This window comes from Aquarana catesbeiana, linkage group LG08 (assembly GCF_042186555.1).
Source record: "Aquarana catesbeiana isolate 2022-GZ linkage group LG08, ASM4218655v1, whole genome shotgun sequence".
Taxonomy (NCBI): Eukaryota; Metazoa; Chordata; class Amphibia; order Anura; family Ranidae; genus Aquarana; species Aquarana catesbeiana.
This window is the reverse complement of record NC_133331.1, coordinates 230762807-230786174: the sequence shown is the minus strand read 5'-3', so window position 1 is coordinate 230786174 and position 23368 is coordinate 230762807. Positions and strand designations below refer to the sequence as shown.

The window sequence follows — 23368 nt, the reverse complement described above, 5'->3', positions numbered from 1 at the left end:
TTCGCACTTTTTATTTTGCACTTTTTATTTCACACTTTTTATTCCACACTTTTTATTTCGCACTTTTTTTCACACTTTTCAGTTCGCACTTTTCAGTTTGTTTCTAAACGGCCGTTTGTCAACCAGACATGTTGCGGAATCAGAGGAGATAACGTGTTATTTATTATTGGCCTTGGAGTTATTGCTTTGACATTATTTTTTGGGTTGAATAATGATTTGATTTGGTATATTTTCTATATTTTTGGATGCATAGAATGCACTTTTTGGTTAAGTTATATTGGCAGATAGCATGTCTAATTTTATTTGTTTTATTTTTTTAATGCACAATAAAAAAATTGTGGAGAATAATACTTGGCAATGTGTTTTACTTCAAATGACAGTTTGGGAGTAGGCAGTTACATTTTAAAAAATACAATGTAAAATTGGTGAAGGGACACCAACATAGTTGTATCTTTGATCTTGAAAAACTACCGGATAATGGTGTTGTGGTAACTTGCCCAAATTAAATAAAAAAAAAAACATAATAATATTTTTCTTGATATCACTAGAAAAAAAAAAAGCCTTTGGAAATTAGTTTGCAATAACTCCATCAGTATCACCAGCAAAGCAGATTCATTAATATCCCATTAAAGAAGAAGAGAATTGTGCGCTGCATTTGGAGATTTCATAATTTTCCACGTCACGAATGTTAATTCTCTATTACGAACGCTAGTTTACAAGACCGACCGCTTCTGGCTCCTCCTTGCTTCCGAGCATGGGTGTTTGTACGTTGGACTTTTGTCCGATGGACTTGTGTACACACGTTCGGAAAATCCGACAACAGACATTTGTCCGCGGAAAATTTGAAAACCTACTAGCCAACATTTGTTGGCGGAAAGTCCGACAACAATTGTCCGATGGAGCATACACACGGTCGGATTTACCGACAACAGCCAATCATCGAACATTTCCCGTCGGAAAGTCCAACGTGTGTACGGGGCTTTACAGTGCTCCTAAACAAATGCTATATCCGTTGTAATCATTATATGGACTCACATAATTTCTAACTGGTCACAAGATGATGTTTGTGGTATCACTTCAATGTTTTGAAATTTCCTTGGGGGCACAAATTTCAAAGATGCTATGCACTGACATCTGGTAGATACATCTGGTAAAGAAAAAACAGTGAATATATGAAACAAAATAAATATTTTTACTGAAATTTAGTATTTCTTTTTTTTTTTAAATAATTTTTATTCTACATATAGTTTGGTATTAAAAATGATGCATTAATAAAAATTGACCCAGCCCTGTCATGCATTTTGATTTTCTGTGGTGTTTTTTAACAAATAGTAAACCAAAAATGTGACCATTCCTCCTTAAATGATATCATCCCTATGACTCGCAAGACATACTAGAAGGACATATTTAACCACTTCAGCCCCGGAAGGATTTGTCCCCTTAATGACCAGGCCATTTTTTGTGATACAGCACTTTGTCGCTTTAACTGACAATTGCGCTGTTGGGCGACATTGTACCCAAACAAAATGTATGTCCTTTTTTTCCCACAAATAGAGCTTTATTTTGGTGGTACTTGTACACCTCTGTGGTTTCTATTTTTTGCGCTATAAACAAAAAACAAGTGACAATTTGAAAAAAAAAAAAATCAATATTTTTTTACTTTTTGCTATAATACAATATCCAAAAAAATGTAAAAAAAAAAACAATTTCTTCATAAATTTAGGCCAATATGAATTCTTCTACATATTTTTGGTAAAAAAATTGCAATAAGCGTATATTGATTTGTTTGCGCAAAAGTTATCAAGTCTACAATCTGCGGGATAGATTTATGTGCTTTTATTTATTTATTTTTTTTTTACTGGTAATGGTGGCGATCTGCATTTTTTAGCGGGACTGCGACATTGAGGTGGGCAAATCTGACCCCAAATTACACTTTTTGGGGACCAGTGACATTATTACATTGATCAGTGCTATAAAACTGCACTGATCAATGTGTAAATGCCACTGGCAGGGAAGAGGTTAACACTAGGGGCCGATCAAGGGTTTAACTGTGTTCAATGGGTGTGTTCTAACTGTAGGGGGATGGGCTTACTGGGACATGACACAGATCACTGTTTCGAATCACTGGGAACAGTAGATCTTTGTCATGTCATCTTGCAGAACGGGGAATCGCCTTGTTTACAAAGGCAGACTCCTGTTCTGTCTCTGTGCATATTGATCGCGTACAGGTACATTGGTTCGCACAGGAGAGCCGACCTGCCGCAGTAAATGTACTTGAGCAGGTCGGCAAGTGGTTAAAGAGGGCTGGGAATTTTCAGTTTTGTAAATGCAGTCATTTGAAGAACCTCAAACTAACTTAACCTCCCTGGCGTTATGATTATGTCAGATTTTTGAATCTCAAAGCGGTACATTGTTTTGCATAGAAATTTGGCGTTTTATATTGTAGGCCTGTAATTCTTAGGAATAACTCACTTAAATCTGTCCAAACAAGAGTCTAGTAGACATCCCGGGTATGATAAAGTTTGAAACACAAAATCATAAATTATAATATAATAAATAATTATAAATAATAATAATATAATAATAATAAAATGTATTCAATAATGTAATCAAATTAAAAACAGCAGAATTGTCGCTGTCATCACTTTCAGTGTCTGATGACAAATTTCCCCACTAATCACTATCTCGCAATTCTGCAATTCTAACTTACTATCGCTGTTTTCTAGCTGATCTAAAACCGCTTTTGACGTAAAGGGACACTTTTTGGATGCCATGGACATTCTCAAGTTTCCAGGCAGAAAGAACAGTATATATAATATAAAAGTGTAGGCAGGGCACTGGACAAATCTCTAGGGACAAAAGGGAGGTGAAATGATTTGATACAGTAATGTAATCCTACAGATTACAGTGTATTGTATGTGTTATGTATCCTTTACATTTTTGAATTTGCCGCCGGGCTCCGCCTCCATGCCTCACGATGCTCGCAGGAAACGTAGCCCGGAACATTTATAGATTGGGCGGATGATCCGACGAAGGATACAGCGGGGGGACATTGCAGGATCCTGGGGACAAGGTAAGTAAGCTGTACCAGGATACTGCGATGCAATCCTGAGTGTGACTCAGGGTTACTGCTTTTGGTATTGAAAATTAACCCAGAGCCGGGTCAGAATTGCAGATCGAGGGGTGTGACCGGATGCTGGAGTGAGAGGAAGTGTGAGAGAACTTCCCTCAGCCCGATGCCTCCTTGTCCATCCGAACCAACCCGGCGGATTTGACCTGGCTGGATGAGCTTTCTCCCCCCGCAGAACTTGGCGTCTGCTCAGCTGCTCGGCTCCCCCTGACTCAGCCTGTGCCGGAGTGTGACGCCGGAACATCAACGCAACCGCCCGGGAGAGGATGAAGATCAGAGTCCTCGGAGCAGAGAGGAGGAGGTCGGGTTACCTGCTGCGCTTGGAACGGTTACCTGGGCAACGGCTTTGACACTAGCTGGAAGAGGCGGCGGGGACGGCGTGTGCTGATAGCAAAAGGAGCATCATTAGGAGCGTCCCTGTGCTGCCCAGGTAGCCGGCAGCATTAAGGTACGAACTATTGTGGTTATTTAAGAGCGGATTGTCTCCCCCCTCTCCCCAAGGGTTGAATTACTGCCACGGACGAGGGGGGGCGGAGGCTCAGGCAGCCTGATATACTGCTATATAGCGACTTGTCTCTATTAGGGAGAAGATACATCCTGACGGCTGGTGGAGAGCTGTAAGTGCAAGATAGATGCTGATCTATTGCCATAATACAAAATCTTGATAGTGCTGAAACACCTGTTATATTAGGCTGGATGTTTACCCTAGCGGCAGCTGCAAATTAGAAGGACACTACTGGGTCTGAGATAATACTGAGGGAAGAGAAGGCGGGAAGAGGAGGAGGAGAGGAGGGGGGGAAAGAGAAAGGGAAGAGAGAAGAGAAGGAAAAAAAAAAGAAAGGCAGTGCATCAACTCGACGAGTGGTTAAACCCTTTTACACACTCCTCTGGCTCATACAATAAGTTATGACTAGGAAAAAGGGAGAGGAGTTGCAACAACAGGAGAATACTAGCTCCCAAATGACCCGTACATCAAAAGAGAAGGGGAACCAGGCAGCAGCTGCAGCAGCGGCCAAATTGGAAAAATTTGCGCACCCCTCTACCTCATCACCATCTAAAAGCACTCAGCAGCAGCAGGACAGATCACACGTGGGGGGTTCAGGGGACAGGAAGAGTCCAGGAAAAGGACCGGCGGCAATGCACACCACAAAAACGGCGAGCAGTAAAAGCTCTGCGGGTGAGCCCACGGGTTTAGCAACCAACAACGCCGCTGAGCAAAACGCATCAGTAGAAGCTGAACCTACACTGAAAGATGTTCTATGCCCTGTCAATTCCTGCAAGGCCTCCCTAAGCGATCTGTGCGACCAGCTGAAGGGGCTAAAGGAAGAGCTAATCATAGTAAGCCAAGAACTGCAAAGGACTATTGCTAGAACAACTACATTGGAGGAGAGAGTGAGTCAGGTTGAGGACGATTTAACCCCACTGAAGCAAGAGCTTAAAGCAATAAAAACACAGATGGGCCTACATAAAGCTAAAATGGAGGAAATGGAAAACAGGTCCCGCAGGAACAACGTGAGGGTGGTAGGCCTACCGGAGCGGTGTGAGGGTCCCCATCCCGAGGAGTTCTTGGAGAAGTGGCTCAGGGGAATATTCGGGACGGAAACCTTCTCTCACCTTTTTGCTATTGAAAGAGACCACAGAGTGCCAACTAGGGCCCCACCATCAGGGGGGTATCCCAGACCAATAATTATGAAGCTTTTTAACTATAGAGATAAGGTAACATTGATGCGTAGGGCCAGAGAGCTGGGGGATATCCTGCACAACGGAGCCAAGATCTTATTTTTCCCCAACTACTCCCCAGACCTACAGAAACGAAGGGCTGAATTTAGGGACATTAAGCGTAACCTATGGGACTATAAAATAGAATATGCCCTGTTGTATCCTGCACGGCTACGTATCACTGCCCTAGGGACTATCCATTTTTTCGACACAACAGCAGGGGCAAAAAAATGGCTGGAATTTAACAAAATGGACCTGCAGAGCTAGGGGTTGAATAAGGGTGGAATAAGGCTAGTTAAATCTGGAAAGGAAAAGAGGAAAATTTATCTTTTTTTGTCCTTTTTTTTTTTTTTGTTTTGTTTTCTTCACAGCAATTAGCAGATGACATGGGGGAGGGGGGAGGGGGGGTCTGATAGATGGAAGCACGGACAAAGGATGCGATTTCACCAGTTATGTATGTTCTAAGTGTTGCTTTGAGGGTTTGGATGTGGGTTGTGGGAGGGGGGAGTGGGGAAGAGTGTGGAAGCGAGTCATAATGTATTTTTTCAGTACATGAGTGGGGAGTTTTTTTCTGAATGGTTGGGAGGGAGGAAAAAGGTCACAAGTGCAGCCCCTAGGGCTAGCCTAACTAGGCAGGAGAGGGGGTCACGAAAAAGGGTGGTGAGAAGGGGGACAAATAAAGTTGAAGGTGGGGGGGGAGGGGGGTCTACAGTGAGATATAGGGTTAGGCAATGGGGCGAACGTAAGGCACACACAGTTAGGAGGGGGGGTTATAAAAGTAATGTATATTGGCACATGCGGTTTGTATTTGCAGCTAGGAAATGTAGGGGGGGGGAGTGGTCCCTGGATGTGGGGGCCCCTCGCCCTTCCCCACTCTTTCTCTTTTTCTTTTTTGGTTAACACAACCACAGAGTCGATGACAAGTTTTGTATTCACAAATGCACGAATGAATTGCCCCTCCTTTTTTGGGCATTTTTTTTTTCTCTCTTTATTGTTTTTTGTTTTTCTTTTTTCTCCTTCTCTTTTATCTTTCATTTCCTTTAGATGCCTTTTAAAACGCTAAAAATAGGTTCCTGGAATATTAGGGGCATGGGCGATCCTGCCAAAAGGGCAGCAGTGTTCTTGGCGATGGAAGCTTATGGCGTTGAACTGGCTTGTCTACAGGAAACTCATCTCACTAATGATACCAAATTACACGTTCAGAACCATAAATTTCAAGAACAGTATCACTCAGTTCACACCTCGTATTCAAGAGGGGTGCGCATATTGGTGGGGAGAGGTATCTCATTTTCCTGCAGGGAAGCCAGAATAGACACGCTGGGACGTTATGTCTTCTTGAGTTGCGTTGTGGAAAATAAGCCTCTGGTGATAGCAAATATTTACATCCCTCCTCCGTTTAAAACAGAGACCATCTTGGATCTGTTGGAGTTTGTGGACAGTAAGGTAGATGTACCGATAATATTGGTGGGGGATTTTAATGCAGTTTTGGACAATAATATGGATCGGTTTCCGCCTGTGAACCGGGCGGAAAGGTTATCAGAGGGGCACCTAGGCCAACTTCTTGAAGAAGTTGGTTGGCGTGACCTATGGAGATCTCACAATCCAAACACCCGACAGTACTCCTGTTACTCAAGGTCATATTCTACTCTCTCGCACATAAATATGGCAGTGGGTAACAGTGAAGCTCTGCAATTAATAGGAAACAGAGTATAAGCCGAGGGGAATTTCAGATCACTCACCCTTGACCTTGACTTTAAATGTAAACACTAGACCTAGCCAGAAAAGGTGGACAATAAAACCACTATGGTTGGATTTGATAAGCAGCCCAGCAGAAGTAATCTCTAAACTAAAAGAGTTTGTAACATTTAACTCAGGCACAGCACCAGCAGGGGTAGTGTGGGATACCCTAAAAGCGTTCCTTAGGGGACTATTACATCAGCAGGTTGTCATAGTAAAGAAAACGTCAAGGGAATGGGAGGTGAGGGCTAGTAGGGAAGCCATGGAATCAGAAGCGCAATACGTGGTGGACCCAAACCCTGAAAAACAGGAGATTTGGCTCAACAGACAACAAGAGTATAAAGAAGTAATTAACAGAAGAGTAGAGAACAAAAGACTTTTCCAGAAACAAAATTATTTTGGCGATGGGGAGAAAGTAGGCCGGATGCTCGCACTTATAACTAAGTCCAATCTATCCCCATCGGCCATTTTCTCAATCAAGACACCGGCTGGAGAGATCACTTCCGATCCCGCCGAGGTCCTGGAGACTTTCTCTACGTTCTATAGGGACCTGTACAGGTCGCGCCGGGAGTCGGACCGGCGCGATATGGACGGGTTTCTAGAAGGGGTAGACCTGCCCGTACTCTCGGAAAGGGATAGGAGTGAGATGGAGTCTCCTCTGACCTTGGGGGAGCTGCAAAAGGCTGTCGCGGAGCTGTCAGGCCAGAAATCTCCAGGCCCGGATGGATTGCCATTGGAGATTTATAGAAAGTATGGGGAGGTTCTGCTCCCGGAGCTTTTAAAAGTACTGGAGCAGACGACCAAGGATGGAAGGCTACCCTCATCAATGTCGGAGGCCGATATAATAGTGATACCAAAGGATGGGAAAGACCAACTGGAAGTCACCTCATATAGACCGATATCATTACTGTGTTCAGATGCCAAGATCGTTGCAAGGGTGCTGGCATCCAGATTAAATAAATGTATTGCAAAACTTGTGCATCCGGACCAATCGGGGTTTATCCCCGGTCGGTCTACCAGTACTAATATCAGAAGGGCCTACTTGAACCTCCAGGTACCAACAGAGAATGCAGGGTCTAGAGCTATATTGTCTTTGGATACTGCTAAGGCCTTCGACAGCCAGGAGTGGGAATATCTCTGGTGGGTGCTAGAGAGGTTTGGATTTGGCCCCGTATTTATCAGCTGGTTAAAAATCCTATACAATCATCCAAGGGCAAGACTCAAGATAAATAACGATTATTCGGAAAGTTTCCCCCTCGAAAGAAGGACAAGACAGGGGTGTCCCTTGTCTCCTTTGCTGTTTGTTTTGGCCATGGAGCCACTGGCGGGAGCAGTGAGATCATCATCCGAACTGCAGGGATTTCACAGAAAAGGGGTGGAAGAGAGAATAGCGCTTTTTGCGGACAATGTTCTATTTTTCCTGGGGGACACAACTTCTTCATTGGAGAAAGTAATGCATCTAGTGGAGGACTTTGGAAAGTTCTCAGGATTGACTGTCAACTGGGAGAAATCATCGCTCCTGCCGGTTGATTCACTGGCCAATCCTATCTCGATGTGTTTGCCCCAACTGAAAGTCACGGGGAAAATGAAGTATCTCGGCGTTGTGTTGTCCAAGGATCCCGGTGCGTTCATTGAGGACAACTTGGTCCCCCTCCTATCAAAATTTTTTTTAAAATGCGATATCTGGAGTAGACTCCCCTTATCTGTGGCGGGTCGGGCCAACCTGATTAAAATGGTATGGATGCCTCAGTTGTTATACTTGCTCCACAACTCCCCAGTTTAGATTGGGGAGAAGTGGTTTCAAAGAATCCAATCCCTTTTCAGGGAATTAATATGGAAAAACGGGCATGCCAGGATTGGTCTTCAAAAAATGCAGTGCCCCGTCACGGAGGGGGGACTGGGGGTTCCCCATCCGTCTACCTATTTCCTGGCAGCCCAGTTACAACAACTGGGTGGATGCGCCATTGATGGAGGGGGAAGTAAGAGTGTCCAAATTATTTTACAGGGAAACCCACATAGTTCATTAGTGGAAGCACTGGAGGCAGATTCACTACAAGGAGAGATCCCGACACTTAAAATGATCACTAGGGTTTGGCAGACAACTAAGCGAATAATGGGGTACAAAGGAATCTCAGAATACTCGCCAATCTGGAACAACAAGAACTTGCAGGAACTACTATCTGTCGATGGGAATAAGTTGGGGGAAAGGTGAGGGATAAGCCGGCTGATACAGTTATATGAGGGGGATACCCTGAAATCCTTTGAGGAATTGAAGGGTTGCCAAATCGAGTATTCTATAGCTATCTACAGATTAGGCATGCCTTGAGCAAGCAGCTTGGTAGGCAACCCCCCACATGGTGCAGGATCCCACTATTACAAACAATAATTAAATCAGAGACCTCCAAAGGGTTAATTACAGAGACATATACCCAATTAATAAAGGGAATAAACATGCAGGTAGGCTTTCCCGGGGGTAGGGACAGATGGGCGGCTGATGTGGGGGAGATAACGGATACACAGTGGAAAAGGATCTTGGAATTTGGACTAGAGGTGTCGGTCTCTCCTTCACAAAAAGCCTCCCACCTGATGCTGCTGCACAGATCTTACTACACACCAAAAAAGCTTTTTATGTTTGGTCGCAGAACCAACGATGTGTGCCCTAGATGCAGAAGAACAGGTGATTTAATCCATATGGTCTGGAGGTGTCCAAAACTAGTCAGGTATTGGTCCGAGATTTTAAAGAAAATAAACACCACGTTTAAAATTAACTTAGAGCTTGATCCTAAGACCTGTGTGCTGGGACATGTTAATAATGGGCTGAGAGACAGGAGTACAGCGGTAGCGGTAGCAAGATGCCTGTTTCAAGCCAGAAATCTAATAGCACAGTCTTGGCAATCAAGAACTCCCCCGACCCCGGAAGATTGGATTGGAACTGTCAACTCCACTGTGTGGAGTGAAAGGACATTCTACACTAGGTCAGGCAACTATAATAAGTTTGTGAGATTGTGGAACCTGTGGGTCCAAGCAATGCCATGTCCGCTACCAGTGCTACTTTAGCGTCGAGAATACCTGCCTTCCTACTAAGGGGGTGAGGCTGAGTTAGGAGCAGCTCAGAGTTTAGAGTCAAATGAGAACAATGCACAGAACCGAAGCCAGCTACTGGGTGTGCCTTGGAATTATGGGGGTCTAACAAGGGAGGGTCACAGGGGGGCGGGGGGTGGGCTTACTAGAGAGAAAAGTAATAATATATAAATATGTATAATAGCAACAAGAGGATATGTGGTCAACTGGTTTCGAGGTATAAGATGAATGTTATGCGCTTTGTACTTTGGCACTGCTGTTACTATTTATATATTGAAACACATATCGTAACACAATATATAAAAGGGAGAAAAAAGAAAAGGAAAAAAAAACAAAAAACTTGAAAGGCCATAATGATGTGACTGGATTAGAGACATATATGAGTATCATTCTGAAAGCAGTCTCTGGATAAAGTTAACTGATGTGGCAAAAGAAAAAAAAAAAAAAGAAAATTAACCCAGAGCCACATTCGGGATTACGGCCAGGGAGGTTAAAGTGATGTTTAAGTTTAAGTTACTTAAACTACTTAAACTTAAACTAACTTAAGTTACAAACTGTTTAAGTTACAATATCCCTTCTCTTTAAGTATATGGATGATGTCACATTTATTTTAACCCTTTAGTGACAAAGGGTAAAACAAATGTTAACCACTTAGGGACCGGGCCTATTTTTCAGACTTGTTTACAAGTTAAAATAATTTTCTTTTGCTAGAAGATTACTTAGAACCCCCAAACATTATATCTTTTTTTTCAGACACTCTAGAGAATAAAATGGTGGTCGTTGCAATACTTTCTGTCACACCGTATTTGCGCAGCGGTCTTACATGCGGATTTTTTGGTGAAAAAATACACTTGTTTAAATTAGAAAATTAAGACTACAGTAAAGTTAGCCAAATTTTTTTTATATTGTGAAAGATAATGTTACACAGAGTAAATTGATATCCAACATGTCACGCTTCAAATTTGTGACCGCTTGTGGAATGACAATAAATTTGTACCCTTAAAAATCTCCATAGGCAACGTTTAAAAATTTCTACAGGTTTCCAGTTTTGAGTTACAGAGGAGGTCTAGGGCTAGAATTATTGCTCTCGCTCTAACACCGTTTGAACACCATTTTCATATGTGGACGCGACTTACGTATGTGTTTGCTTCTGCATGCAAGCTCGGTGGGACAGGGCGCTTACATTTTTTTTCTTATTTATTTATTTATTTATTTTTTTGACACTGTCAAAAAGACCTCAGATCTCATATTTACACTAAGATGCAATAAAAAAAAATGTCATTTGAAAAAATAAAAAATTCCCTTTTAAGAGAATTGGGCGGAAGTAGCGTTTGACGTCGCTTCCGCCCTGCAATACTATGGAACTGAGTGGAGGCCATCTTCCCCTCACTTGGCATCCAGGCTCAGAGGAGAGCGGACACGATTGTCTCCGCCGCTACTGAAGGCTCAGGTAAGCGGCTGAGATGACCGGAGCGCGGCGGGAGGGGGGTGCCCCTCTCCTGCCCCCGATAAAAGTGATCTCGCAGCGAATCCGCCGTAGAGACCACTTTTATCTGAAAGCGGACCACCCGCTGAAGAAGAGGACACCGGGGTTATGGCAGCAGCTGCCATAACAATGATATTCCTCTTCAAACTGACGTATAATGACAGCGGGCGGTCCGCAAGTGGTTAATGCCTAAGCACAATTTTGCAACTTTGACATGTGTTAGTAAAACTGTACATATCATCACAACTACTTTGTGTATCCAGGTGGATTATACCTTGGTTTTTTTTCAGGACAAATCGGGCTTACTTTTGGTGTTAAATGGTAACGAATATCTTCTGATTTTTATGTTTTTATTATCAAAGGAAAACTTGCCCAACATAGTTAAAAAAAAAAATTATTTAAATTTAGCTGTATATTTCTTGCTATTACCATAATTCACCACCTAACAACCCAAAATAAATTCTCCTGTGACTGACGATTACAAGGGTACCACATATGTGTATGTTAGTTGTTGTTTTTACCTGTAGTAGGGCCTGGAAACAGTGGTGACCGTGACCTTTGACCCCTCCCTTGTCCTTGGTCCTTTACCTTGACCCTAACACTAACCCTAGCAAACCTTGATCTAGTCATTTTTTTTTTCTTTATTTTGTATTCATTAATTTTACATTACAATACAATGTATCTTTCTCTTCATTCAGAAGAGGACGTAAACACAGGTGCGGGCTGCACAGTGATGGTTAACTGTGATAGCCAATCAGAGGCTATCACAGTGATCATATCTAAAAAGTGCGGTGCTAAAAAAACACTGTGAAGCGTAGTAAAATAAATAAAAATGGGAAGTGTTGTGAACACACATCAATATAAAAATGTAATAACCACAATATATGAAGTCCAATCACTAAGTGACAAAGTGTAAAAAGAATTTCATAAAACAAGTGTCCAAAATGAAAAGCAACTGTGGTCAATTCCTTGGTGGCAACACGGAAAGATGTAGTCACAGGGGTAGTGGCTCCTCCAATAGTGAGCTGTGCATAGTGAGCCCAGTCATGTCCTGTCCCCAGGTTCCGTTTACAACAGAGCATGTTCCTTGGATGACCATCGGGCCTTGGCCGATATAAGCCCTATTGACCCACTGTGGTATGATAGGTGGGTCCACCTGGTCTGGTAAAGAGTATTTATCTATAATTTCTGAACAGATGAATGCCTACCCTGTATTGAATGTGCTCTACAGCTACCCCTGTGACCACATCTTTCCGTGTTGCGACCAAGGAATTGACCACAGTTGCTTTTCATTTTGGACACTTGTTTTATGAAATTCTTTTTACACTTTGTCACTTAGTGATTGGACTTTATATATTGTGATTATTACATTATTATATGGATTTGTGTTCACAACACTTCCCATCTTTATTTATTTCACTACACTTCACAGTGTTTTTTTAGCGCCGCACTTTTTAGACATTATTTACCTGGACTTTGTTTGTCTAGAGAAGAGATCCAGTCCTAAAAATTGATAAAATAGTCCAAGAATCCAATACAAATTATAATGCAATAAATATACCTTAACCACTTGCTTACTGGGCACCTAAACCTCCTTCCTGCTCAGACCAATTTTCAGCTTTTAGCGCTGTCACACTTTGAACAACAATTCATACAACACTGTACCCAAATTAAATTTTTATAATTTTTTCCCACAAATAGAGCTTTTTTTTTTAAAAAAAATACAAAACCGTTTTATATTTTGTTAAAAATTTTGCAAATAGGTAATTTTTCTCCTTCATTGATGTACGCTGATGAGGCTGCACTGATGGGCACTAATAGGCTGCACTGATGGCCACCGATAGGCTGCACTGATGGGCACTAATAGGCGGCAATGGTGGGCACTGAGGTGGCACTGGTGGGCACTGATAGGTGGCATTGGTGTGGCACTTATGGGCGGCACTGATGGGCATTGATGGGAGGCACTAAAGGGCACTAATAGGTGGCACTGATAGCTGGCACTAATAGGTGGCAGTGATGAGCACTGATGGGTGGCAGTGATGGGCACTGATCGGCACTGGTAGGTGACACTGATAGGCAGCACTGCTAAGTGGCACTGATGAGGCACTGATTTGCACCACTGGTGGGCATTGATAGGTGGCACTCGTGGGCATTGATAGGTAGCACTGATTGCTGGCACTGTTATGCACTGGCGGGCACGGATTCGTGGCACTGTGTGCATTGGCAGGCGGTACTGGTTGGCACAGATGAGGCAGCTTCGCCTATTCCTCTTCGGGACCAATGTCCCTTGCACGATTACCAATCTTCTGTTTACATCACGTGATCAGCTGTCATTGGCTGACAGATAATCACGTGGTAAGGGGCCGGGATTGACCCCTTACTCCGATCTGTGATCACCCAAGTCTCATTGACTGCGCGGAGCGTGAAAAGGGGAGGAAGTCTATTGACGGCACCCCGGCAAAATAGGTCCGTGCTGTAGCCGTCATTCGGCTATAGCACAGATCTGAAGAGGTTAATGATAACAAAGTTATCCTATAAAATTCAATTATATCAGAAGTATAAGTATAGATGTGTTAAAATGATAAATCTGTAGCACCATCCTAGGTAGGTGCTAGAGAGTGTATATAGTTTTTGGCTTTTCTGCTTGACAGAGAAGCAGACAGGCAAATGAAAGTGCTCTCTGCTTAACAGAGAGCTGTGATTGTTTAGTGAGGTCTGCTCAGTGTACTCTGATGCTGCTCATGCTGTCTTGGAGATTTCACACTGGTCAAAATAGTTAGACATCCCAAGTCTCCCGCGAGTTGCGGGAATCTCCCACATTTGGCTGCATGCTCCTGGACACCCGCGAGCGCAGGGCGATCTCCCAGCTGGGCCTGTCACTCGGCCACAGACAGTAGACAGAGCAGCCCGAGTGGCCCTTCTGTCTGCGGATGTAAGGCGCTGAGGCAGAGGGGGGGCAGCCCATACTGCTGTCCCCAGCCTGCTTTGGTTGCTGCATGGGTACTTTTTTTTAGGTCGGGTCGGTCCGGCCAATTCAGCAGGGAAGGAGGGGGAGAGCGGAGGCAGAGAGAAGACTGTGCGCCATCCTCGATCTGCAGGTTGTAGCAATTAAAAGACAAAGAAAAACTTTCCCCAGTCAAGCGGGTTCTTTCTCCACTTTCGGGTGCCACTGCGCAGTAATCTCCTGTGCGACAAGTAGATGACAGTCCCGGTCTCTTCTATATCAATCCACTGGGCAGACCGGGAGTGTTATGTACTTGTCGCACAGGAGATTACTGTGTGGCGGCACCCAAAAGTAAAGGAAGAGTCGGCTTGACTGGGGAAAGTTTTTTTTTTTTCTTATTTTAATTCCTACTGCCTGTAGATCACGGCGCCCAGTCTTCTCTTCCAGCCTCCACCCACCCCCCTTCCTTCTCTGGAATTCTCTGACTGGGATGGCTCACCAGCCCCATTGCAGCCAGACCCCGGGCTCCAGGACCAGCAGCCAGACCTCAGGCTCCAGGACCAGCAGCCAGACCTCAGGCTCCAGGACCAGTAGCCAGACCCCAGGACCAGCAGCCCAGCTCCAGCAGCCAGACCCTTGGCCCTAGCAGTCAGACCCCTGGCCCCAGCAGCCAGCCCCTGGCCCCAGCAGCCAGACCCTTGACCCCAGGACCAAAAGCCCAGCTCCAGCAGCCAGACCCTTGGCCCCAGCAGCCGGACCCTTGGCCTCAGCCGCTGGACCCTTGGCCCCTGCAGCAAGGGCCCAGCAGCCAGCCCTTGGCTCCAGCAGCCGGTCCCTTGGCTCCAGCAGCCGGTCCCTTGGCTCCAGCAGCCAGACCCCTGGCCCCAGCAGCCGGACCCCTGGCCCCAGCAGCCAGACCCCTTGCCCCAGCAGCCAGACCCCAGGCCCCAGTAGCCAGACCTCAGGACCAGCAGCCCAGGTCCAGCAGCCAGGCCCCTGGCACCAGAAGCCAGACCCCAGGCACCAGCAGCCAGACCCCCAGGACCAGCAGCCAGACCCTTGGCCCCAGCAGCCGGACCCTTGGTCCCAGCCGCTGGACCCTTGGCCCCTGCAGCAAGGGCCCAGCAGCCAACCCTTGGCTCCAGCAGCCGGTCCCTTGGCTCCAGCAGCCAGACCCCTGGCCCCAGCAGCCGGACCCCTGGCCCCAGCAGCCAGACCCCAGGCCCCAGTAGCCAGACCTCAGGACCAGCAGCCCAGCTCCAGCAGCCAGACCCTTGGCCCCAGCAGCCAGACCTCAGGACCAGCAGCCCAGCCCCAGCACCTGTGTGATCAGGCTGCATTTCTTGGGCACTGGTAAGGCTGTATTTCATGGGCACCGGTGCGAAGTGTCACCTCCCTGAAATGAGTTTGAAACATCCCTGAAATTAGTTTTTGCAGGTTGGGATGTCTGAATAGTAATGAGACATATTGGACAGTGGGAGGAAACCCAATAGGTGAGAGCATGGATGTAGCTACAGCCCTGGCCAATTAGAAGGGGACAACCCCTCAAGGAATGCTGGGTGCCTGTATTTAAGTCTGAAGAGCACATGGACTCATGGTCCAGTCTCCCTCTGAGAGAGGTGTAAGTGGGGAGGAGGCTGCTGCCTCTCCCAAGCATAGGCTGCCATGTGGCCTCAGGTGGTTGGCCTGAGGGCCTGAATCCTTGAAGCTACAACCCCAGGGTCCCTGTGCAAGCTGACTGAGGGAGGATGTCCACGGATCTGGTCTGATGTCACTGGTATAGTGTGTCACTCAGAAGTTGGAAGGAGACTACCAGCTGTCCCTGGACATTTTGTGAGTGGTGTTGCTGTGCGCAGCCTATTGCATTAGGGTGTGCACCCCAGTGCACAAACAGATATGTGTGTATATCAGTAGAGAAGAGATTGGTGTCAGTAAGGCAGTGGATGATGTCAGTAGTTTTTTTACTATTTTTTTAAAAACTTATTTTTGCTAAATGTTTTCATCGAAAATGAAATTTAAGAAACTATGGATTCCTTGGGTAAAACATCATCTTCCCCCAGACTTTGACGAGTCTTTACTTTTGCCTTGGTAGTATAATCCACCTACTTAAGCAGGCCTTCTCCCCTACTCCTTGAGCATTCTCTACTTCTACTTATCTTTATCTACTGTATTAGTGGAGCCCCCTGTTGGGGGCCCCCCTGCCGTGCCACGGAACCCCCACCCCTTTTCATCCCTCTTTCTCCATTTCCCCCTTTTCTTTCTACTCTATTATTACACCAGTGCCTACCTCAAAACAAGTGTTGACCCCAATGAGATATTAAACGGGGGAACCCTCGTTCACATATAAAATGGTTGGTCTCAGGACAAAAGTCTATTCGTAACTGATCAATACCTACAATGTATGTATGTTATGACCTCTTGCTGACATTACAGGAAGCAGGGATTCTCTTGTACCCAAAATACCCCTATCCCGGAGGTCAAGCCCCAGCTTTGTAACTGAACTTTCCTGGGACGAGTCAGAGGAGACCCCTCCTGTCCACAGCATGTTCCGCATTGGGGGTGGACAGACAGAGTGGGCCCTCTGTCGGCGACCCTTAGGATCACTCACGTTTGATCTCACGGAGCCCCTTCCCTCTCTTTGTCCTACAGAATCCTCTACCACCATCTAAACAGTTCTAGTACAACTCTCATTACCAACCAAACATATATAATTCATGTATCCAAATGTATCATTACTGTTATTTTTTTCTCTTTGTACTACTTCTAACACAGGTAAACCTTCTTACGCATCCTGCATTCCTGACCTTTTTTAAGCTATTCTAAAGGAACTGGCCGGAATTTGTACAGCATATGACCAGCTTTACTATTCTATATGACATTTCCATTAGTGGAAGATTTTAGATATCTTTTATAGAGACAATTTTCTTTTAACAGATTCAGCTGCTTAGAGAAACACAGCAGAATTGCTAAAAGTGGTATTAAACCCAAAACCAAAAAATGTATGTATAGCAGCTTACCAATCATTAGATGTAAAGGCTGTGTTAGTTTTCAGTTTTTTTAGGCTTTTAGAGCCCATTCACACAGGGGCAACTTTGGATCCGACTTCAAGTCGCCCCTAGTCGCCTCAAGTCGCGCTACATGAAAAAATCTATGTAAATGAATGGATCTGTCTTAATGCACACTACTGCAGTCGCTCCGACTTCAGAAAAGGTTCCTGTACTACTTCAATCCGACTTGAAGGCAACTTGTACCCATTGATTTCAATGGAAGTTGCCTCCAAGTCTGATCACTGTTCATACTGAGGCAACTTTACAGGAAGCAGAAAGGAAACAGAAAGTAATTTACTCCACTAAACAGCCAGCCCCCTCCTTCTCACACACAGCTGATAAGCTCTGATTGGCCACTTGTAAAGTTCCCTGTCCTGGAGGCGACTTCAAGTTGTGTTGTAAGTTGCTCCAAGTCGTGCTGTGATTCATACTCAAGTCGTGTCCAAGTTGCCTCCCAAAGTCGCGCTGGAAGTCGTGTTGCCCCTGTGTGAATGGGCTCTTACTCTCTGTTTTCACCAGGTGATCTGGTCAGTAACACACCTCCTGTATTATACTGACATCATTCTGGATGAAGAAGCACAGGGGGCAGATTTGGATAGCAGTCTAGGGGTAGGGGAATGTTAGATGTACTAGCATATTTAAATACACTAACAAATTGATTCTGAACTCCAGCTAATGTAATCAGTTACAGCAAACAGTTCCTTTTAAGATAAAGGTTTTACATAGATAAATAAAAGCTGATAATTTTAAGCATCCTTGCCGGTGTTAATGGTCTGCCTCATCCCTGTAACTGCATGAGAGCCTTTCTGTTGAAAAACAACAGATATACTGACTGGATCACCAGATGAAAATAGATCACCAGATGAAAATAGAAGAAAGAAAGCCTAAAAAAGGGAAACGAATGCAGCCATCATATCTAAGAATTGCTAAGCTGCAATTAAGCAAATGTTTGCTTTTGGGTTTAACACACACACTCACCAAGATGGCTGCAGCACTGATCCCAGCTGCAGCTGTCCCCTCGCCAGCTTTACACCAAAAACTGAGCAATCAAAAACCACTGAAAGCTCAGTCCTCAGTATTCAGTCAGCAAAGAGCCAGCGACTTTGAGAGACTGGGCCAGCTGCCAGTCTAGGCACCTGGGCAGTCAGGATCTTTCCCTAGCCTATACTGGTTGAGTGATGTCAACCCGCTGGTGGCTGAAAAGGGGTCACAGAGGTGCAGAATGAAGTGCACTCCTTTGATCCCCAGGAGGAGTAGAGCCAAAATAACTTTTGCCTTACTTCTACTTTAACTTTGATCAGCCACTTCTGCTTACTACTGGATCACTGCTTACATCTATTTTAGCGGCATATTCTATATGTGCTGGCAAAAGGGCTGCTTGGCTGTCTGTCCAAGAAGGGGAGATATGGGTCTTTTTTATATTCAAGCAGTCAAGTTTGATAACTGTAAGTCTGCCACATTTTTGGGTAAGTGCTGGAAGCTGGAGACAGGCACTCACTAGCATAGCAGCTATCTCCTTCCCAGATGCAGTTTTGGGTAGCCATGCACCGGGGGGGGGGCACTGTCCGATATCACCAGACGTTTGAAAAATGTTTAAAGTAGCTTTCGAGGGGGCCTCTAAAGCATTTGAGGAATGTTTAAAGTAGCTTTCGAGGGGGCCTCTAAAGCATTTGAGGAATGTTTAAAGTAGCTTTCGAGGGGCCTCTAAAGCAATTATAACATTTAAAAAATGGCAGTGGTGGTGATCGTATATTTCTGATGATACTTTCAAAAAAAGTATATGGTTTGGATTTCTAGTCACAGTCAAATTGCTGCTGTAATATGGAACACATGAACAGTCCTAGAGCTAAGTTGTTCCACTGTGAGAAATACCCACCTAAGTTGTTTTTAAATCCACTTTATGATTACGAACAATGACGTGTGAACACAGGAAATCTATCGAAAGGGTGGTGAAAAGTTAGAAACTCAACATGAGGTAATAGGGAATCTTCCAATGGGCACACCCGTTTCAGGCACAACAATCTAAGAGGGAAATTCCCTTTTAGAAGGTTTCCTTTAACTTCCTGTTGCATTACCAGGGTGGGAATCGAAGGAAACTTTCCCTAATGATACACTGACAGCACAAACATAACCCAGCAGGGGTTTTAAAATTTGACTATACATACAGTACATTTTTATGTTTTCAATAAACAATACAAATCAAAATCTCAAAAGCCTTGTACATATCATCCTAAATAACAACTGGCTAGATTACTTTTTACTACATTAAATTCTGTAGCGTTTACAGGTCTACAATGTCTAAAAACATTTTTCCTTTTCTTAGATCAGAGAAATTATGTTTCTAATGAGTTTTATCTATATTGCCAAGACCCGACAATTCATTACAGCTGCGATCAATTTTAAATGACAATTTTTCCTTTAGAAATGTCATTTTGCTGTGGTACTTTTCTAAACACAGGAAAAATGCCCCACTTTACAGGCATACTATAGACACCCCCCAGGCACAATATTTAAAGGAATATTTTATTTTTATTGTTTTACTTTAAGCATTAAAAAAATCACTGCTCCCGAAAAAACATTTTGAAAATTTTATTTTGCATTGATACATGTCCCCTGGGGCAGGGCCCAGGTCCCCAAACACTTTTTATAACAATAACTTGCATATAAGCCTTTAAAATTAACACTTTAGATTTTTCATGTTAGTGTCCCATAGACTTTAACGGTGTTCCAGCGGCTTTCGAATTTGCCGTGAACAACGCATATTGTTCGCTGTTCGGCAAACACTTACGTTCGACTCGAACATTGGGCTCATCCCTACTAAAGCTTCCATCTTTGCGTTTAACAGAGATTAGTGCATTCTATGTTTGGTTTCATCTAAATTTAGAGTAGGCATTTTCCAAGCTTTAGCTATAGTCTGTTTAGCGGCTGTTAAGAGCTGTATTAATAATTTAAACTATTTTCGTTCTATAAATTCCGGTCTTAGGTTTAGAAGGGCAAATGCTGGGTCTGGTGAAATATTGCTTTCGAACATTGCTGAGGCAAGCATGAAAATAGATGTTCAAAATTCTTGTACCACTGGGCATTTCCACCAAATGTGTAAATGTGTACCCAGCTCTGAAAAGCCGAGTGATCCGGAGCATATTTACAAATTCTAGCTGGAACTAAGTACCAACCTGTGAGTACTTTGTATGCAGTCTCAACTGTTGTTAGATTTGGTAAAGAAGATTTTGTTGTTGACCATATCTCAGGCCATTCTGCTGTATCAATAATAATTTACCCATTTGGTCACATATGAGTGTGGGGATGCATCCAGTTAAGTGAGCAATTGGTAATAGAGTGTTGAAATCCTTCCCCTACAATGTGGATCTTTAAAGCAAATGTTTTCAAAAACTGATAGTTTTGTCATAGTTTTGTCATAGCAATCTTTGTATTTAGAAAGGTGGTGTAAAAAAATGAATTTGTAAATAACTAAATAATTCAGATTGGGGATACTTATAGGATTTACATAAATCTGGAAAGGGTAATACTGATGAATCTGAAACCAAATTGTGTAGGCATTAAATACCAGCCTTTGACCAAGCTTGGAAGGTCATGGGGGAAGTACATGCTGGATAAAAGGCCAGATTTTTGTGGAATGAAAGGAGTGGGTTATGTAAAGATTGTAACCCGTACATAGTTCTGTGTCTATCCCATATCGATAAAGAATGTTTAGTGATAGGGTTCAAAAGGGTCTTACGTTCCTTTGGATGTAGCCATAATATATTTGATATGAGGAAAGGGTCACAATCCACTGCTTCTATTGCAACTCAAAGAGCGGTTTCAGTAGTAGCTTGATATTTTGACAGTTGTGCAGCTTGAGCAGCCTTATAATATGTCAAGAAATTAGGAAAACCCAAGCCACCCACCATTTTGGGGAAATATAAGATATCTTTAGGCAATCTTGGTTTAATCTGTCCCCAAGTTAATTGTATCGCTCTCTGTTGCATAGTTTTTAAAAAATAAGAAGGGAGGGATATTGGGAGAACTGTAAAATTTTGAAAGAATGGTCATTTTGAAGACATTGATTTTCCTGAACCAGGAAAGTGGAATAGATGACCATTTTGACAATAAACTCATGGTTATAAGGCTGGAAAATTGGCGGAAAATAGATCTTTGTGATCTGCGGTGAGCTGGATACCTAAGTAGTAGAGGCTGTGTGTAGCCCATTTAAAAGGAAATGCCTCCTTGACAGTACACATTTCCTTATGAGATAATGAAATGTTCAATGTTGTTGATTTCTTCATATTAACTTTAAGACCTGAAATAGCTGAAAACCTGTTTAGAATGTTCATAAGATTGGGGTACCGATTTGTGGGGAGGATAAGAATAGAAGTATATCATCCACAAATAAACACAGCTTATGGTGATACCTACCTAGTTCCAAACCTGTAATGGGAGGTTCAGTCCTAATTCTCTGGGCTAATGGTTCAAAAAGCAGGGCAAATAGAAGAGGAGAAAGATGGCACCCTTGTCTTGTGCCTCTTCCTGTAATAAATACATCAGATTTATAGGCCGCATATTTATTATATGCTTTGAGTTGATTGTATAACGCAGCGATCCACTGTAGGAAATGAGGGCCGAAGCCCCATTTCTGCAAAGTAAAATGCATATAAGACCATGATATAGAATCAAATGTTTTTTTAATGTCTAAGGAGATAAAACAAGATGGAATGCAACGTGTTTTAGCAAAGTGAGATAAAAGGACTGCACAACGAATATTATCACTGGCTTGCCGAACAGGCATGAAACCTACTTGAAAATAGGTCAAGAAGTCCGCGCTCAGGACGGTAAAAGGACTGCAGCCTTTCCCTAATTAGTTCCCTATGGGGGCTAATTGGTATATATAAGGAGTGGTTGGGAAAATTGGCGCTGCCCTATTAACAATATTTAATTAATTAAGGATGTATAAACACATTAAATCAAGCAATATCTAAGTGAAATATACAAATGAGAAACTGTATGCTAAAAACATACGTGGAAATGACTATGATCTATGATTAATCAAAAGAGCTACCGTATGTGTAAAGGTCAAAATAAATGAAGATAAAAATAAAAATAAATAAAACTATGTGTACAATCCTTTAGAAAAAGTGAAAGTAAGTGTCGTGTATTACTAAAAAATATATAAAAAATATGTAAAAAATATATATGGACAGTAATAACCCCAAAGATCTAAAGTATTGTGACAATGTAACGCCCCCTGTGGGGCTGACGACAACAATAGTGGAAAACTCTAGTTAATATTAAATACCAATACAGTATCATGTGTATGACCTCCCATATATGCTAGTTTAGAAAAAATGATCAGTAAAACTGACCTCCGTGCTACCATATATTAAACCGCAGTGAGACTCATGTGATATAAAAACAAAATCTATACAAACAGCTGTGTGTGTAAGTAAGCAATTGTTAATAAGGCTCTAGCATATAACCATATATGTTAAAAAATCTCTGTAAACAAACACCCCCGCAGCCCGAGAGTCTCTGTGGGGAATAGAAATTTATATAAAGAACAAAGTCCAGTCAATGTGCAGTTCATGGATGCCAGGGACAATAAACAGTGACTTCCGTGCTCATATCAGCTGGTGACTTGAAGTGCTCCCCCCCGTGCTCCCCCAACCACCAGAGTCAATCACCCCCACAGGGGTACTGAGCGAAGGAGTGGGTGTCTTGGGGTGAATGTCTCCGAAGAAATCCTGCTTGCGTTCCTCTGCTCCGTGGGATCACTCCAGTGATTCAGCTTAGAATTCCAACCATGCGTTCCAGGGCTGGGCTTCTCCACAACTTCCCACCACCAATCTGTTTTATCCTCCACCGTAAAGAAAGAAAGAAACGGGTGGCTTCCGTGGTGAAGTATGTCCAGTTTATTGAAATATACAAATATTTAAAACCATAGATCCAGTGCAAACACGGCTGCAGACAAGGATGAGACTAGGAATCAGATCCGAGCGTGCGTCCCACCTTGCGTTCCAGCCTGTTCTTCCGGGTATGACGTGTGAGCGTGACTCCGCCTTACGCGTTTCATCATAGGACGTTCTCAAAGACGGTGTCGACGCTTCACACTATAATATAGTCCTTCGGTCTTCACACACCCTCCCCTAATTATGGTAATATCGCTCGGGGGGGGTGGGAGTGATAAAGCCGCTGGTCTATATATCGGAAAGGCAGCATATGTGATTCCTAAT

At 43.6% G+C, this 23368-nt stretch overlaps 2 protein-coding genes across 15 annotated transcripts in view; one reads left to right on the top strand and one right to left on the bottom strand.

The window, feature by feature from the left end:
- The window catches only part of RASSF4 (Ras association domain family member 4), a 683776-nt gene that overhangs the window by 147712 nt on the left and 512696 nt on the right, over nucleotides 1–23368 (top strand). The gene's annotated exons all lie outside the window — the stretch shown is intronic.
- LOC141106294 (C-X-C motif chemokine 11-1-like) overlaps nucleotides 1–23368 on the bottom strand; it is a 49815-nt gene that overhangs the window by 17221 nt on the left and 9226 nt on the right. For both annotated transcript variants that reach the window (XM_073596953.1, XM_073596952.1), the window contains exon 2: nucleotides 1036–1147. In XM_073596953.1, coding sequence (XP_073453054.1) covers nucleotides 1036–1147 — 112 coding nt within the window. The remainder of the gene's footprint in view (nucleotides 1–1035; nucleotides 1148–23368) is intronic.